At 38.9% G+C, this 18,327-nt stretch overlaps 1 protein-coding gene across 1 annotated transcript in view; it reads right to left on the reverse strand.

The window, feature by feature from the left end:
- Positions 1-18,327, reverse strand: part of SLC28A3 (solute carrier family 28 member 3) — a 104,555-nt gene that overhangs the window by 55,929 nt on the left and 30,299 nt on the right. Inside the window, exons 2-4 of the mRNA XM_020967003.2 lie at positions 14,902-14,991; positions 7,475-7,557; positions 901-992 (exon numbers count right to left, since the gene is read on the reverse strand). Coding sequence (XP_020822662.1) covers positions 901-992; positions 7,475-7,557; positions 14,902-14,991 — 265 coding nt within the window. The remainder of the gene's footprint in view (positions 1-900; positions 993-7,474; positions 7,558-14,901; positions 14,992-18,327) is intronic.

Raw genomic sequence — 18,327 nt, forward strand, 5'->3', positions numbered from 1 at the left:
GGATCTGGAACTCATGAAAATGAATCTTCTTGGTTCCAAGCCCAGTGCTCTATGTACTTCACCACAGAGTTGCCCAGCATTATGAGAATTACTGTCTAGCGTTTCCACCGTCCATCCTCCATGCCAAAAATGCATTCCTTCCTCACCTTCACAAATTCTTATAGTCCCTTGATTTCTTTTCCCTTCTTAGGGAGGCTGAGAGGTCAAGTGACATGCCCAGAGTCACAAAGTTAATAAGTGTCTCAGACTAGTTTTCAACTCAGGTCTTCCTGACTCCAGGCCCAGTGCTTTATCCATTGAGCCACATAGCTAGTTGATATCCTCTCCCAATAAATTTACCTTGTATTTTTCTTGTGTCTTTTCTGTATATATTCATTTATATACATATATCTCCTGAAGGGGCAGGATTGTTTCATTTTTGCCTTTGTATCCCCAGTGGCTAGCTAGTCTACTAAGGCACATAGTAGGCACTTAACAATAGCTTGTTTAATAGAGGTCATTGCTTTGCCTTAGAGTGATGGGAAGATTTCCCACTAGTTTTCTTTGCCTTAGAAATAAAGCAACGTTACCGCCATCAAAACTACTATTACAACTCAGTGCCCATGTCAGCAAGCATAGTAGTTAGCTTAAGGAAGTTTCAATAACATCCCTCTCAATCATTTTTATGTCATGTTGCCTCATAAACTGGGAATTTCAAGGAGAACAACTTGTGTTCACTTTCCCTATGCTTTGTGTGTGTGGCAAAGAGCATCTTGACCACATACATTTTTGATGCTCTGAAGGATAGGATGCATTTTCCCTCTAGCACAAGTGAAGAGTTTTCCTCGGCATCCCACTTAGAAGCCCAGCCCTTCAACTGAAACCTGAAAAAGATGCTTGTGTCCCTCCCAACTGAAGTACCTGCTAATAAAATGCCATAGAAGATGTATTGGATTGCAGCTTTATGCTTCCTAAAGAAGTCACAAGTCTCATCATACTTCTTTTTTAGGTACCTGTGAAAATACAAAAAGAGACAAAGTAAAGAATTTAGGTAGAAAGAAACAAATGGCTCCCACTCCACTTTTTTTGTTAAGAGGTGGGAGGTGTCTGCCACAGTGTTCAATGTATCAGTTATTTTTTTCCTCTCTTTTTCTTTTATCTTTTATGGGATGGCTTTCTGGGAGGGAGAAGTGGAGAGATATGGTGATATAAAAAATACATCAATAAACCATATCTATCTATCTATCTATCTATCTATCTATCTATCTATCTATCTATCTATCTATCTATCTATCTATCTATTAAAAGAAATGAATGTTAGCCAAGTAGAAGCAACAATTGAAGTAGATTTAGAATAGGGTAGGGATTACTAATGCTCCAGGGGGAATATGGGGAATTTTTGCCAAATAACTATTATCCTATTGAAATCTTCCAAAGTTGTAGTGGTAAATATGTGGATTGGAGAGAGACTTGGTGAAGACCAAGGTGAGTGGGAAAGGGAGGGACTTTCTATTGATGTAATGATGCATCTGAAAGATTTGAAAGTGAAATTGGGGTAATAATTCCTACCAACCCAAACCCAATGAATGAGGTTTGGGGCCAAAAAGCCTTTTCATTCAACATCATTCAAGATGATGTAATTGAAATCTGTATCATTTCTAATCAATGAGGTTACAAAATTTTCAGCATACCCTGAGAAAAGCCTGTCCCATTCTTACTAAACTAATTCCATTTGGTTTAATTTATAACCTTAATTCCATTTGTAACAACTTGCCTCAGAGAATCAGGATTCTTAATCTTTCTTGCAAATCAAATCAAAGCAAGGAACAATCAATCGGTCAATAAGTATTATATGTCTACTCTGGGCCAGGCACTGGGCGAAGTGCTGGGATACAAAGAAAAGGCTTCAAGGAGCTTACAGTCTAACGTGGGAGACAACTTGCAAAAAGCTATGTAACTATATATGAGCTATATAAAGTATAAATTGGAAATAATAGAAGGAAGGCAGTGGAACTAATGGGGATTTAGAAAGGATTCCTGCAGATGGTGGGATTTTAGCTGGGATTTGAGGGAAGCTAGGAGTTGGAAATGAAAAGGAGATCTTTATAGATATACTGATGGGAAAATGTAAACAGACTGGAAACCAAACATGATATATGGGTGTCTTTTCAAAAACTATACAGAGAATAAAACTATAGGTTGACAAGAAACAGAATCAAGGGTCACACTAATTGTGTCCTGACAAAACATTTGACAACTTTATGATACTAAAAAATGTTTAGATTCCAAATGAAGTTTCTTTATGAAAAATCTATCTCTTTGTTATATGCATATGTATTGTAAACTCTACAACTTATTTTCTTTCATATTGAATAAAAGACATGGAAAAACTTACTGAAAGCCAAGAATGGATTCTATAATGGTAGGATGTATTGTTTATATTATAGAATGTAATTTGGAGGCACAAGGAAAAATACAGTTGTGATTGAGTTACTGGTTCCCAATCTTTTACCTAGGAAAGGTTTTTAATTGATTCTTTTGTTGTACGCTTAACATTTTGATATTTTGTCCAGGTGAGCATATAGGAGCCAGTTTGGCTAGCCAGAGCTAGCCTTTTTTTTTTTTTCCTAGAGCTAGCCTTTTAAGCAAGGAAAAACCGTGTTCTAGTTCAAGTTCTGCCCTAATAGCTGTGTGACCTTGGGTAGAGAGACATCATAACAGTGGAACTTTTGATCACTAGCTCTAGGGTCAGAGCACCTAGGTTTAAATGTACATTTCTGGTACTGTCTGAGTAACCTGAGGCAAGTCATTTAACCTCCTTGGGCCTTAGTTTCCTTATTTGTAAAATGAGGGTATTGGATGGGATGGACTTTCTAGTTCAAGCTGTATGATCGTGTGATTGATTGAAGTTTCACTTACCTCCCAGATTGTTGTGAAGACTGAATGAGATTAATATGTGTAAAGCACCTTGAAAACCTTAAAGTGTTATACAAATGCTAACTGGGACCACCTGGTCAACAAATTAAAAGTTGGGGGACAGGACAATTGTGACAAGGTAAATTTACTTGGAGGCTAATATTTTTTAAATCCCAAGGAATAAGGGAAAACTTTCAAATTTGCCTCTGTTTGTCCCTTGTGCACCTCATACATAATCTAGCTGGAAATATGTCACCAATGTTTGATTATCTCTCAGAAATGATTTCAGGCATCCGGTGGATGTGTTTTCCCATAAACATTAGCTGAAACATGAGTGCCTCTTTGCCATTCAAGGGACTTTCTCAACCTCTAGAGTTTTACAGTGTTTCAAAGAATCTTAAGGTAAAATGAAATTGGAAAGGAAGCTCAGATTTCTCTGGGTAAATGTCCTTGAAAGTTGATACATGATGAGAATGTTTTGGCTTCTGTGCAGTGCTTCTCAACCTTGGTTTTGTAATGCCCTGGGGTGCTCTCCAGTTATCTCAAGGGCTGTCAAGAAATTTGCCCCTCTAAAGTCTCAAAAATAAAAATTTGTTTTCAGTAACTTCAAATTTAAAGATGAAGTGCTTTTAAGTAGGGTTTCATGTGTGTCATAAAATCAGAGATCTTTAAGGTATTGTAGACCATATGGAGTTTATGGAATACCTAAATCAATCAACAAGTATTTAAATACCAGCTCTGTGCCTGTCACTATGCTAGGTACTGGGGATACAAGCAAAAAGAATAAAACAATCTCTTTTTGCAAGGAGCTGCTTTATGATTGGGGATTGGTAGAGGAGATAATAATAGAACTCTGTAGCATATAACATGATGGGCGGCTAGGTAGCACAATGGATAGAGTGCTGGGCCTGGATTTAGGAAGATCTGAGACACTTACTAGCTATGTGACCCTGGCCAAGTCAAGTAACCCTGTCTGCTTCAGTTTCCTCATCTGTAAAATGAGCTGGAGAAGGAAATGGCAAACCACTCCAGTATCTTTGCCAAGAAAAGCCCAAATGTGGCAATGAAGTGTTGGGCATGACTGAAAAACTATTGAAAAATAACATTATTTTTTGAGATGAGGAAATTGAAAGGTAGATGAGATGACAGTGTAAGGAGCTGAATTTTTAAAAATGAGTGGAAACCTGAAATAACTGAGATTGCAAGACAGTATTTAATTGTATGAACTTTAGCTTGAATTGATGAAAGAACTGGAAAATATGATTACTGAGCTTGTGTTAGAAATCTATGAAAGATCCTGGAGAATGGAAGAGGTGGCATGATTCTGGAGAAGTACAAATATTAACTTGTTTTTCAAAAGAAGGAAAGAGGATGAGTATGCAAAACATGGACCTGATTTCTATTTTTGGCAAAATTCTAGAACATGTTGAAGGGAAAGTTCATTAGCATTTAGAAAGGGAAATAGTAGTCACAAAAAGCCAGCATGATTTCATTAAGAAAAATAGGTCACACCAATCTCATTTACCTTAGATTGGCAAGACAGGCAGTCATATAGTGGGCTGAGAATCATCCTTGGAATCATGGAGATGGATCAAGTCACATACTCTGGGGAAGACTTGACCTCTCTGTGAATTTCAGGCAACTCTGTAAGACCACAAGGTGCAGAGCAGGTACTGATCTGAATTGGTAGAAGTTTCCTTACTGGGGATTACATATAGCATTGAAATCACAGGTCCAATCAGTTCCCCATTCCCCTAATGACAACCCCTGTCAACCCCAAAAAACAAACCAAAACAAACCAAAAAAACCCCAACAAAACCCTAAATAGAACTGGTAGACTGGGGAAATACAGTGGACCCTGTATATTTTAGATTTTGGCAGATCATTTGACAAAGTCTCTGAAGCTTTTCTTGTGGACAAGATACAGAGATATGAGTTAGATGGATACATGGTCCAATGGATTAAAAAATGATCGACCAAATCCAAAAGAATAGTTGTTAATGGGTCAAGGTAAACTTGGAAAGAAATTTCAAGGGCATGCCTCAGGGATCATCTGTTTGTTCATGACCTTGTCCTGCTCAATATTTTTAATCAACAACTTGGCATGCTTGTCATCTGTGAATGATCAGAATCTGGGAGGGATAGTTAACACATTGGGATAGCTCCAGAGGTTAGAATTACAGGTTGAATCAAGTAAGATGAAATGTAATAGAGATAAATAAAAGTTTCTGTGTTTGGGTTCCAAAAGCCAAAACTCCAGAGAGCTGGAGGCAGGGCAAAAGAAAAGTTCCCATGGAAAAAGATCTAGGGATTTCGGTGGATGGCCAATATTGAAATAGAAGATATTGATATATCTTGACTGCATCAGTGGATAGGTCTGACTTCAGAGGACGGAGTCATTTGTCCCCTAGTTTCTGATCATTATTTTGTGACTTTCAGAGATGTGGAGTTGGTGAAAGAGCAAAGGAACTCAAACCACTCTTCCTGCAAACACATCAAGTATGGCAGTCATGCCTGAGACTGAAGGAAATAAGTTCCTTTGAAATTCCCAGATGCCTAATTGATTTTGGAACTTGATTATTATATTGCAAGCCCTTCAAGGCTTGAATCTCTAATAAGCTCCTTAAAGAAAGGCACCATACATATGCCACCCATCTCCCATGGCTCCCTAACTACCATAGTGCCCTAGGTGCAAAATAGAGTTCTATTGATTTAAGGTAAATGTTCAATGACAAGTACTTGTAAATTTGAACTCCATCTGAAGGTTTTTAGGTCTCAGGTGTGTGATAAGCTGTGGTTGCCATATGCTACTATTACAGGGGATGGTAGTGGGTTAGATTTTTCTCCTTATTTTAATTCATAGGGTCATAAGATCATAAATGTGGAACTGGAAGGAACTCTAAAGGATATCTGGTCCAACCTCCTTATGTTTACAGTCAGAGGCCCAGAATCAGGTTTCAAACTCAGGGTTAGAAACTTCTAGACCCCTACTCTATTCCAATCAGTATTAACTAGTTTGATATTTTACATAAATCATTTAGGGGTCATTAGATAAGATAGGTTCTTATGGTAGGCTTTTATAGTGGGTCTCAAACTTTAATGTAATATTCACTACTTGTTTACTGGTTATGTAGCTCACTTGTGTAACCACAAGAATGCTGATGATGATATCTCCATCCTATTTTACTCAAATTCCATGTCCAAACCCAGTGTGTGGGGGATGCTTGATTCTTTGGAAAGTCCCCCAACTTATTTTTGTACCTCTGGACCTCCCTTTCTTGTCCAACATGATTAGGTGATCATCTATGACCACTTGGTCACCAGAGACTCTTGCTTTGCCCATCTTAATTTTTGATCCTCAACGTGGTGCAGTGGATAGAGCACTGTCTCTGAGGTCAGAAGGACCTGAGTTCAAATCCAGCTTCAGACCAAACACTCAACACTAGCTGTGTAACCCTGGGCAAGTCACTTAACCCCAACTGCCTTAAAAAAATTTTTTTTTTGATCCACAAGAGCAAGATCTATCAACTAGTGAGATTCTGTCCTTTTACCATGCCTCTTTCGCATATTTGGGTATCAAACCTTATAAGTAAGGTCCTGGGGACTAGGGGCATCTCAGATCATGAGAAGATCTGAGGTCTACTTCATTAAAGGGGGCCACAGACCCTTTAATAAAGTGTCATTGGCTTGGAGCTCTGCCTCAGTGATTTTTCCTGCAGATTGGACAATTTTGGATTCCACACTAGCTAGTTGGTATATCCTTGTCTGGGACCCTAAAGGGTGGGAAACTAATCAGCTTCATCTCAGCAGGACCTTTTACCATCCTCATCAAATACTTGTGTTACCCTGACTCTACAACTGTCCTGAAATATGCATCCAGGCATCCCAGTAAAAGATTGGGCAACCATACATCAAATCCAGAGAGAAATTTTGTGTAAGACAATCATAGCCCCTTATCATGGCCTGAAAACCATCATGCCAGAAGTTTTATTTAGTTGTATCATGTCTCCCACCCTTCCCAACTCTGCTTTATGTCAGTCCTGGCCCTGGTGTGAAGGGGTTAGTGGTATACCCAGGGGTATACTGAGGCTGTGAACTTCTAAGAACAAATTGTTAAATTTTTGATTGAGTCATTACACCTCAGAAATCAACAAATATTAAAAATCAGAGCCTGATTTGTTGTTTCATTGATTGTGTAGACTTAAGAAAGTGATGAAGAAAATGTCAACAAAACAGATAAAACTTAAATGTATGTTGTGCATATATTTTTCACTCCTGGTGATCTGGCTGTTAAAAAAAAACATAGAAAATACACACCTCTGGTTACTCCCTTCCGTTGGCTATCTCTAATTAGGTCATGTGGCCTTGCCTATTGATCCTTCCCTCAAACATGCCAAATAAAATGACCTATTACTTTTATCATTGACCCATCTGGTGTGTGTGTGTGTGTGTGTGTGTGTGTGTGTGTGTGTGTGTGAAGCCCTTTCAGTTCCATGAAGAAACCTGTCAGCGAGTAGGATTGGGGGATGGTAAAGGTTCGAGGAAGCTTGTGTTACATTTGAACATCTAAAAGTCATACCCTTTCTGGTGTGTCAGTTCACTTTCCTCTAGGCTTCCTTTCTGTTTGGGGAGATCTTGCTCAATAGTGACATGTTCTTCCCCCTGAAAAGAAAATACATGGGAAAAATAAAGACAACTCTCTCCCAGATAGAAAGGTGAAGTTGCTAGTCAGTGAATAAACATCTATTAAGTACCTGCTGTGTTCCAGGCACTATGGTAAGAGCTGGAGATAGAAGGAAAGCTCTCAGTCTAATGGATGCAGAAAGAGACATACATTTTTGGACATGACCAATGTGAAAATTGGTTTGCTCGAACATGCCTACGTGCTACATAGGTTTGTTTTTTCTTTCTTTTTTATTCCAATTCAGGGCAGGAAGTAGGAGGAAGAGAAATTAAATAGATGTTAAAACAGAAGCTGAAAAAGAATAGAAAAAGTCGAATGGGTTTTCCATTTCCTCTGTTGAGAATTATTCTGATATCTGATTGTTCAAGAATTTGATTCATTTTTAAACCTAAATTTGTTAGTTCAAAATGAGAGCAATTCTTGGCCACCTATTATGTGCTTTTTTCCAACACAAAATGTTCCAGAATCCACCGTTTTCCTCACTCTTTCTCATAAATGTAGGAATAATGTATACTTTAAAGGAAGGAATAATGTATACTTTTTACTCTTCTGTTGTATATCCAATCGAAATTGTAGCCATTTCATTCCATCATCTGGTTCTAAGGATGTTTGTGCCAATCAAATCAAAGTCTTCGCCACAAGAATTATTATAACCTCCCTTTAAATATTGGCACAACTCACATGGGTTATTTTCCAAAGGTCTGAGAGGTCAGTGCTGATTTTACTTTGGTTGGAGGGTACCTGGGCTCTGTTGATCCATAGGCCTCTCTAGATAATGGCCCTTGGAGATAGTATATTACAGAATAAATAAATAAATGAATAAATAATTTTTTAAATAACAATTGCTCAAATTTCTATTAGTGAAATGCTTTACAAATATTATCTAACCCTCCCAACAACCCTGGGAGGTGGGTGCTATTATCCCCAATGGTAGACTGAGGCAGACAGTGGTCTAGTGACTTCGCCAGGGCTACACCAGCTATTAAGTGTTTGAGGCTGGACTTGAGAATTCAGGTCTTCCTAACTCCACATCTAGCACTCTATCTACTGAAGCACCTAGCTGCCTTGTATATCCTTCCAAGATATTATAGAGTTTCTTTTATTTGGACAGACCGAGTACCCTCTTGGCCCTCTCAAGGTTAAATTTATTCCTACGCTTTTCAGAAGGATTTTTGTTCCTCCCAACACTACAACCATTGTAAAAGATGTTGGTGTTTTAAAGAGTTCTCCCAGATGCCAGCAGTGGTGAATTACCTCTGTTCTTATGGACATAGGTAGTTAGAAAACTGGTCCCTACTCCCAGCTTCTTTGTGCAAGAAAATAGAATTTTTAATTTTCTTCCTCCCCCCAGCATCTATTCATCACCTTCTCTACTCAGTACTCCACCAAAACACTCAAATACATGTATCCTGAGTCCACAATTCTGGGGAAGCTCCAGGCCTATCTCCTTCCCACTGTGGTCTTTCCCCATGGGTCATAGGGGAACTCCTGATTTCTAGCATCCATCTCTGGCTTTATCTTCCCTTGACACCCCAATCAAGTAAGGTCATGGCTGCTCCAATGGACCATCTGGGATCTCTTAGGTTTGGCTCCAGGACTGTGGGTTTTTTCTTTTCTGGGGGACAGTACTGGGGTGAAGGTGGAAGCACCCCCTGGGGACATGCACATTTTGGTAGACTTTAGGAGGGATAGCCCTACTTGTTATCTTAGTTCCCTCTTCTTATCCCCACTGGAAGCCAAGAGTCTGAGGCAAGAGCCTAGAAACAAGGCCGCTCTCGATCTCCCCAGATGTTGTGCTGACCCAGATCCTCATCTGAAGCCACTGGCCCCTCGAAGGAGGCTTAGGAAACAAAAATGACCCTTACTGCCCTCTTTGGAGGAGACAAAGCCTCCTCCCCATTTCTTACCCTGGTCTCTGTCTCCCTTTCCAGTTCTTAGCCTTGGTGCAGGCTTGAGTCTCCTGCAGGTCCCAGAGAGAAAAGCTAGGGGCAGTTAGGTGGCACAGTGGATAGAGCACTGGTTCTAGAGTCAGAAGGACCTGAGTTCAAATGTGTCTCAGACACACATTACGTGACCCTGGGCAAGTCACTTAATTGCCAAAAAAAAAAAAAAGGAAAAGCTAACAAATCCCTCTACCAGGCCACAATTCGGCACCCCATCCACCCCATCCACCCATCCACCCATTCACCCCACCTTTTTATTAAGGACCCTGTTGCTTCTTTCTTTCTTTCCTTTTTTTTCCCAAATGCAAATGAATCTAAATGAATCAAATGACTTCTAATCTGTCTCTGAGGAAGGGAGCAGACATTATATTTCTGTAAATAGATCCCTCAGGCATAAACTGAGATTTATTTTTATTTTTAATGTAATGCTGAGAATGAACTTGGAGCGCTCTCTCTCTCTCTCTTCTCTCTCTCTCTCTCTCTCTCTCTCTCTCTCTCTCTCTCTCTCTCTCCACCTTCCTTTTTCTTTCCTTTTCCTTTCTCTTTCTCTCTTCCTTTTCCCAGGGGTTAGAAGCTATAACTTGCAATAAGCACATTTTGTCTGTTTCTCCTCCATCTGTGCCCTCCCTCCACCCATAATAGTTTCTAAGGAAAATAGATAGACAAAAATTTAAAAAAAAAATCCTTCAGACATTTTAATGGAGTAAACACATTTATACAGATTTCATATTTCTATCTTTCTTTCCTTAATCTATGTGTGTATATATACATACATATATATATTATATAACATATAATGTATATTAATAACAAGGCCCTGAGGACACAATGAGAGGAAAAATTTGTAAGGAGAATTTAGGGAAAATGATTTCCCCTACCAAGGTCTGGTTTGCCAGGTGTGCTCTGCCCCATCCCCTTTCTGGTGGTCTCCCACATTGAATATCCTCCTCAGTTCTCCTCTGCCTCTTCCTCCAGCCTATTGTGTGGGATCTCCTACTTCTGGCCCTTTCCCCACTACCCATCACCACCCAACTTTGGAATCTGTATTTTTTTATAATAAAATAAAAATAAACCTTGAAAAAAGAAGATAGAATTTTTGAGAGGCATCATGGCATAGTGGATATAAAAAGCTGGCCACAGAAGTAAGAACTGGACACTACCCCTCCCCCCCACCCCCCACTAGCTGTATGACCCTGGGCAAGTCACTTAACCTCTGTCTTAATGGCTCAAGCAACTCTCTAAGGTTCAGAGCTGGTGCTTGTTTGAATTAGGAGTTTTTCCCTACTGGGAGTTTTCCTATAGTGTTGAACCACAGAAACAACTCTACCATAATGTCAGTCACACTCATCTGTGTCCTCCCACCCACCTTGGATAAGAAAGCATCCTAACCTGTTCTACCAATTCTGACTCTCATTCAAACTCTCTATTTTGGGTCAAGTCCATGACCCCCTTTTGTGCACTCTATATTTCAGTTAAATTAGCCTTTGTGGTTCCCCAAGCTGGGCATTCTATCTCCTGTCATTGTGTCTCTGCACAAGATTTCCTCCATGGTGGGAAGGCATTCTTTTTTCAACTCTGCCTCTGGTTTCTTTCTTCAATATATATATATATATATATATATATATATATACACACACACATATATATGTGTGTGTGTGTGTGTATATGTGTATATATGTATATATACGTATATATGTATATATGTGTGTATATATGTGTATATATGTATATATATACACATATATATATATAAATTTATTTATTTTTAGCTTTCAACATTCACTTCCACATGTTTTTGAGTTCCAAATGTTCACCCCATCTCCCCTCCCCCACCCCAAGATGGCATGCATTCTGAATACCCCTTCCCCTAGTCTGCCCTCCCTTCTATCTCTCCCCCTCTTCTCTTATCCCCTTCCCCTTCTATTTTCCTGTAGGGCAGGATAGATTTCTGTACCTCATTTCTTGTATTTCTTATTTCCCAGTTGCATGTGGAAACATTTTTTTTAAACATGTGTTTTTAAAACTTTGGGTTCCAAATTTTCTCCCTTCCTCCCACCCCACCCACCCTCATTGAAAAGGCAAGCAAGTCAATACAGGCCATACATGCGCAGTTATGCAAAACACTTCCATAGTAGACATGTTGTAAAAAACTAACTCTATTTCCCTTAATCCTATCCTGCCCCCCATTTATTCTATTCTTTCTTTTGGCCCTGTCCCTCCTCAGAAGTACTTCCTTCTGATTACCCCTTTCCCAATCTGCCCTTCTCTCTATCATCCCCCTGCTCTCTTGTCCCCTTCCTCCCTATTTTCCTGTAGGGTAAGACAGATTTCCATACCCAATTGAGTGTGTATGTTATTCCCTCCTTAAGCCAAATCCTATGAGAATAAGATTCCCTCATTTCCTCTCACCTTCCCCTGTTTCCCCTCCACTGTAAGAACCTTTTCTTGTCTGTTTTGTGCAAGATAATGTACCCCATTCTACCTCTCCCTTTTTCCTTCTCCTAGTATAATCCTCTCTTACCCCTTAATTTTATTCTCCAGATATCACCCCTTCATCTTCAACTTACCCCATGCCCTATATCTATCTATCTATCTATCTATCTATCTATCTATCTATCTATCTATCTATCTATCTATCTATCTATCTATCTATCTATCTATCTATCCATACATCTGGTTTCTTTCAAAGTCCAACTCATGTGCCACCTTTCTTCTTTTTATTTTTTTTATGGATGCCTTTTTTTTTGTCTAGGCAATGGGGTTAAGTGACTTGACCAGGGTCACACAGCTAGTGTTATATGTCTGAGATCTGATTTGAACTCAGGTCCTTCTGAATCCAGGGCCAGTGCTCTATCCACTGCTCCACCTAGCTACCGCTCATGTGCTGCATTTCTAATCCGCCTCATTATTAGTGCTCTTTCCTATCTGCTAGGTGACACAGCGGATAGTTAGGAGTTAGGAAGAACTGAGTTCAAATCTAGCCTTAAACATTTTCTAGCAAATCATATGACCTCTCTCTGCCTCAATTTCTTCACCTGTAAAATGAGGATAATAATAATCCTTGTGAAGCTCCAATGACACAATATTTGTAAAACTCTTTGTGAATTTTAAAGAGCTATATAAATGCTATTATTTATTTTTTTTAGTATTATTATTATTATTAAATGTCCCCCTCCTCCATTCTCAGATTATAAACTTCTTGAGGGTGGGAATAATTTAATTTAAATAATTTTTCATTTTGTCTTTGTACCCTTGAGCCTAGCACAATGGTAGGTCCTCACTGGAGTGGATTATGTGTTTTTCTGATGAATTTCAATAGATGGAATATATAATCTAGTACACTTGTTTCACATAAGGAAACTGAAGTCCAGGAAGTAAGGTGACAGGCTCAAGCAACAAAAGTCTATTCCTCAGAGTATACTAAGTAGATTTAGTATAGTATAAGTAAACTATAGTATAGTTAGTATAGTATAGTATAGTATAGTATAGTATAGTATAGTATAGTATAGTATAGTATAGTATAGTAAAGTTAATGTACTATATTATATGGTTTAGTTAGCATAGTATAGAACAGTGTGTTCTAATGATTGGCACAGTGGTTAGCACATAGATGCTTAATAAATGTTTGCTGATGATTATTAATTAGTATAACATAGTATACATAGTATGTGGTATATATTGAACAGTGTATAGAGTAGAGTAGAATGGAGAGCATTAGACTAGACTGACTTATAGAGCTGGGTTCAAATTCTACCTCAGATACTAACTAGCTAAGTGACCAAGCGTATATCACCACCTCCCTAAGCCTCAGTTTTCTTAGTTATAATAGGGAGATAATAAAATAAAACAGGGGTTATAATACTTGAACAATTCCTTAGGAGTATTGCATAATTATCATATTTGTACATATCATTATGGGTAGACCATAACCTCTGTGAAGGAAGGGACATGTTTAAATTATCTTAGTTGTGAGTAAATAGAGTAGCAACAAACTACTGTGATACTGTGATGTGGTCATTGAGTGAATGATGCTTTTATTTATTTATTTTTTTTTGTGGAGGCACTTTCCATGCATTATGTCATTTGTGACTCATAGAGTTCCTGTCAGAGTATCCCCACTTTTTGTTGTTATTCAGTCATGTCTGATTCTTCATGACCCCTTTTAGGGTTTTCTTTGCAAAGATACTGTAGTAGTTTGCCATTTCCTTTTCCAGCTCATTTTACAGATGAGGAAACTGAGGCAAACAGGGTTAAGTGCCTTGCCCAGGGTCACACAGCTAGTAGGTGTCTGAGGCTGGATTTGAACTCAGGTCTTCCTGACTCCAGGGCTGGTACTCTATCCACCGAGCCACCTAGTAGTCCCTGAATGTTTTTATCTTGATGCTGATACTGAAGGAAGGTGAAGCTGAACTGCTTCCTTTCTACATCAGAGTTGTTCAGTGGCGTCCTCCTCTGTGACCCTATTTGGAGCTTTCTTGCCCAGAGTCACACAGCTAGGCAGTGTCTAAGATCAGATTTAAATTCACAACTTTCTGACTCCAGGCCTAGCACTCTATCACTGCCACCTAGCTGCCCATCATGTTATATGCTATATAGTTCTGTTGTCTCCTCTACCAGTCTTAACCCATGAAGCTGATGCAGTCTATCAAATGCTTACAAATTCTAACAAGATCTATATTTTACTTGGACTCCAGGCTCTATAACTTAAGCTAACATTTCCTGTCTTGAGAAGGGAGACTTGGAAGAAGGGAATTGCTGGTGTGTCCCAGAAAAATGAGAGGCACTGCACCATCACAATAGAAAAAAGTTTTAGATCAGGAGTCAAAAGACACTGTGTTCAAATTCTGACTATGGTCATTCTTAAATGGATAAGTGCACCTCTCTGGGCCTGTTTCCTCATCTGTAAAATAAGGGGGTTGAACCAGGTGACCTCCAAGTCCTTCTAGCTCTAAGACTATGATGATCCCATTACTCTTCTGCCTTGCATTTCTACAGTTTAGGAGAAGTTGGTACAATCATCTATAACTATTTTCTCCCTTTTGTCTTACACATTTTAGTTTTTTTAAACAGATCTGTGAATTCAGTGTGGAAAACTCCTAATACAGTTCTTCGGCAGTTTATATTCAGAGTTGCTGGAGGCACTAAGTAAGCTGACTTGGCCAGGGCCACACAGCCAGTAGATGTCAGAGATAGGACTATAATCCAGGTCTCCTTAATGCTGAGACTGACCCTAGATTTGACTATGGCAAAAATGCCATTGAGGTACATTTCCTCTCTTCCAGATTAATAAGTGACCCATCACTTTTGTGCCTATGAACCAACAATAGTAGTCACTGTAGCTGGTGCCTTTCCTCAACAGCAACAAAAATCATACCATACCTGGTGGACATTTATCCTATTCCCATTTTGTTCATTACGATTTCTCAGTGAATATCTTCCTGACCCATTCTGGTTCTTGATATCTTCTTCCTTAATATAACAAAAAGAGAGATTTCAAAAGGAAAATCAGTGTAAAAAAAAAGCAAGAACAATTGAACTTCTGACTAATGGGACTTAGTAGAACCTTCAATTTCTTTTGACCTGCAAAAATCTATGACCCATCAGATGAAAAATCTAAAGAGAATTGATAAAAGCAATTGAAGTGGGATCTCCAGATTTGGAGAAAGGAAAAAGACAGTAAAGATCATATAAGAGGGCAGTATGGGTAAGAGGCTAGAGGAATGGCATTGGAATAAGGAACTCCTGGGTCTAAATGCTATTTCAGGCACACATGCAGTACTGTGTGGACATTTCTCTGTGCCCAAGACAAATCTCTGAGATTTGGTACAGTGGTTACCAATCTGTTTCAAGGGAGGGAATTTCCAGGACCTCTCTCCTCCATTTATGGTTAACACTATTAAACGAATAGTTTTACCAGGTGAATAATAATGTATGACAATGGAGATACAGTGTACTCTATGATGCAGTAGGAAGGACTTAGAATCAGCCTGAAATACAGAAGAAAGCTCCACCTTTTTTCAGTTCTCAAGATGATTTGCTGATTCTGCCACCTGGTGGCAGGATCAGAAACGACTTTCGTGCATAGCATATAGATGCTATGATTTCAAGCTTTTCATTAGATAAAGAAAAATAAAAACAAAAGAACATATTAAAAAAACCCCAACCTTCTGAATGTGGTCTACTATCTTGAATATTACATAACCCACTGTGTATTATTATAGAAAGCCTATGTATTACATAAAAACTCTTTGTTTCTCATTTAAAGCCTGTGGCAATCTGGTTCCACCCTCCCTTTCAAGTTTATCATATATTGCTCTGGCAAATGCTGATGCTGAAGTTTAAATACTTTGGCCACATAATGAGAAGACAGGACTCATTGGAAATGACCCTGATGTTGGAAAATATTGAAGGCAAATGGAAAAGGGACCAGCAGAGGATGAGATGGATAGATAGTATCATGGAAACAATGAACATGAACTTGGACAGAGCTGGTGGAAGACAGAAGGGCCTGTCACAAAATCTGAACAGCAACAAAACTGAACTTTGCCTAGAATGCAATCTCTCTGCAACCTGTAGGATCCACAGCTTTTCTTCAAGGGCTTACTAAAATGCCACCTCCTACAGGATGCCTCTTCTGATTTTTCTACTTTATAGTATCTCCGATTTAGAATTGGAAGGAACCTTACAGCTGAGGAAACTGAAGCAAACAAGTTGTTATTTATTCTAAATGAATTGGATTCTTGGTGGATTGGATCATAGGCTTAGAGCTAAAAAGGACCTTAGAGATCACTTAGTCTAAATTCTTCATTTTACACAATTTTTTAACAGATGAAGAAACTGAAGCACAAAGACGACATCACTTGTTCAGGTTCATAGTCAGCAAGGGGCAGAACAGTGCCTTTAACCCCAAGGCTTCTCCCTCTAAATCCAATTTTCCCTAATCTTCCCCTGCAGCATCTCCCTAGTGCCCTCCTCAAGGTAACATTGTATTTTAATTTGCTTTGCCTTGTGCAGAGTGAACCTCCTCAATAAAAATGTAAGCTCTCCAGGAGGTGACTGTTTCCACTTTTGTTTGTTTTTGTAGCATAGTGTTTGGCGCATAATCAGTGCTTAATGAGTAATTACTACCTCTTGAGAATTTGTCTTTGTATTTGGCTGTTGATATATTTTTTTTTTTCACAGCAAGTTCTTCCTTAAATTGAGACAAATTCAGCCTCACTATAAATTTCTATTCTGCTCCTAATTTTCTCTTCTGGAGGCACCCTCCCCCTTCCCACTTGTAAACTCCCATTGGGATCACTGCCTATTGTGGTTATGGGTTAATGGCTGAAAAAGACCCTTTAGGAAAATAGGCTTACCTGCTTAGGCCAGCTCCAAAACACATTCTAAGGTGGAGCTTGGGTTGCATTATTAGGGCCCTCAGCTACTTAAATTCTTTGTTTTCTTCTTCTTTTCCTATTAGTACTTTAGCACTAATGGGCACATTCACATAACTAACCTGCTAGGACTGGGTCTAATTGCAAATGCTAATTGCAGCATAGAACAGTTAACTTAATTATTCTATAAAGTAAAGAAAGTCAAGTTGGGTGTGTATAAACAGCTCCCACAATCTCTCTCTAATTTCGATGGTTACTGAGATTGTCCCACAGTGTGTCTCAGTATGTAACCAAGTCCCAGAATAATAACTGGCTGCCCCCAGCTGAAAGTAGAGCAGATCCCTATGGCCTAGAGGGCCCAGCAAATCAAATTCCTGTAGTTTTGATACCTGAAGATTTGGCCTTCATAGCTCCTGGAGATGCAGAAAAACTAATGGATTTTTTTTTCATCTTATTGAGTGGCTAAGTCTATAATTTAGTGATAAAATGTTGTTTAGAAATTGCTGAAATAGACTTTTGATCATTGATTGTTTAAGATTACACTCATTATTTGGCAAACACAAATCGCATGATGTGCACTGTAGATTTTTTGCTTGTGTTCGTAACATTCTTTAGTATCTTGAACCCTCAAATTAAAGCAATTCCAAGTTAAATTTCCTTGGATCCAGAGGCCTAACTGTAGTTATTGCTGTCTTTTTTTTTTTAGGTGAGGCAATTGGGGTTAAGTGACTTGTCCAGAGTCACACAGCTCGTCAGTGTTATGTATCTGAGGTCACATTTGAACTCAGGTCCTCCTGACTCCAGGGCTGGTGCTCTATCCACTGTCCCACCTAGCTGCCTTTGTTGGTTTTTTTTTTTAGTTGGTTCTTTTGGTTGTGTCTGACGCTTTGTTCATCCAACCTTTCTCCATCCGCTCCCAATTCCCAGCAAATATAAAAACTATTTGTTGTTGTTCAGATGTCTTAGTCATTTCTGACTCTTTGTGACCCCATTTGAGGTTTTCTTGGCAGAGATACTGGAGTGGTTTGCCATTTCCTTCTCCAGTTCATTTTACAGGTGAGGAAACTGAGGCAAACAGGGTGAAGAGGCTTGCCTGGGGTCACACAACTAGTAAGTATCTGATGCCAGATTTGAATTTGGTAAGAGGAGTCTCTCTGACTCCAGAGCCAGTGCTCTATCCACTGTGCCACCTTACTAGTAGTCATTAGTAGGAAACTCAGATACCTGAAAGGGTCTAGGTATCTTGAGGTCTGTTTTCAGCTCACAATGCCTCAACATGTCAATTCAATTCAAGGGAAGCAAATGAGATTATGTTTCTAGATTATGTGTATTATGTATATAAAATTAGATTTATATATATAAAGCATCTTGCAAACCTTTAAGATGCTATATAGCCACTATTATAGAGAGCTAAAGATGGATAAAGTAT

The sequence above is a fragment of the Phascolarctos cinereus genome, unplaced genomic scaffold, assembly GCF_003287225.1.
Source record: "Phascolarctos cinereus isolate Bilbo 61053 unplaced genomic scaffold, phaCin_HiC Scaffold_4;HRSCAF=312, whole genome shotgun sequence".
In the NCBI taxonomy this organism is placed as follows: Eukaryota; Metazoa; Chordata; class Mammalia; order Diprotodontia; family Phascolarctidae; genus Phascolarctos; species Phascolarctos cinereus.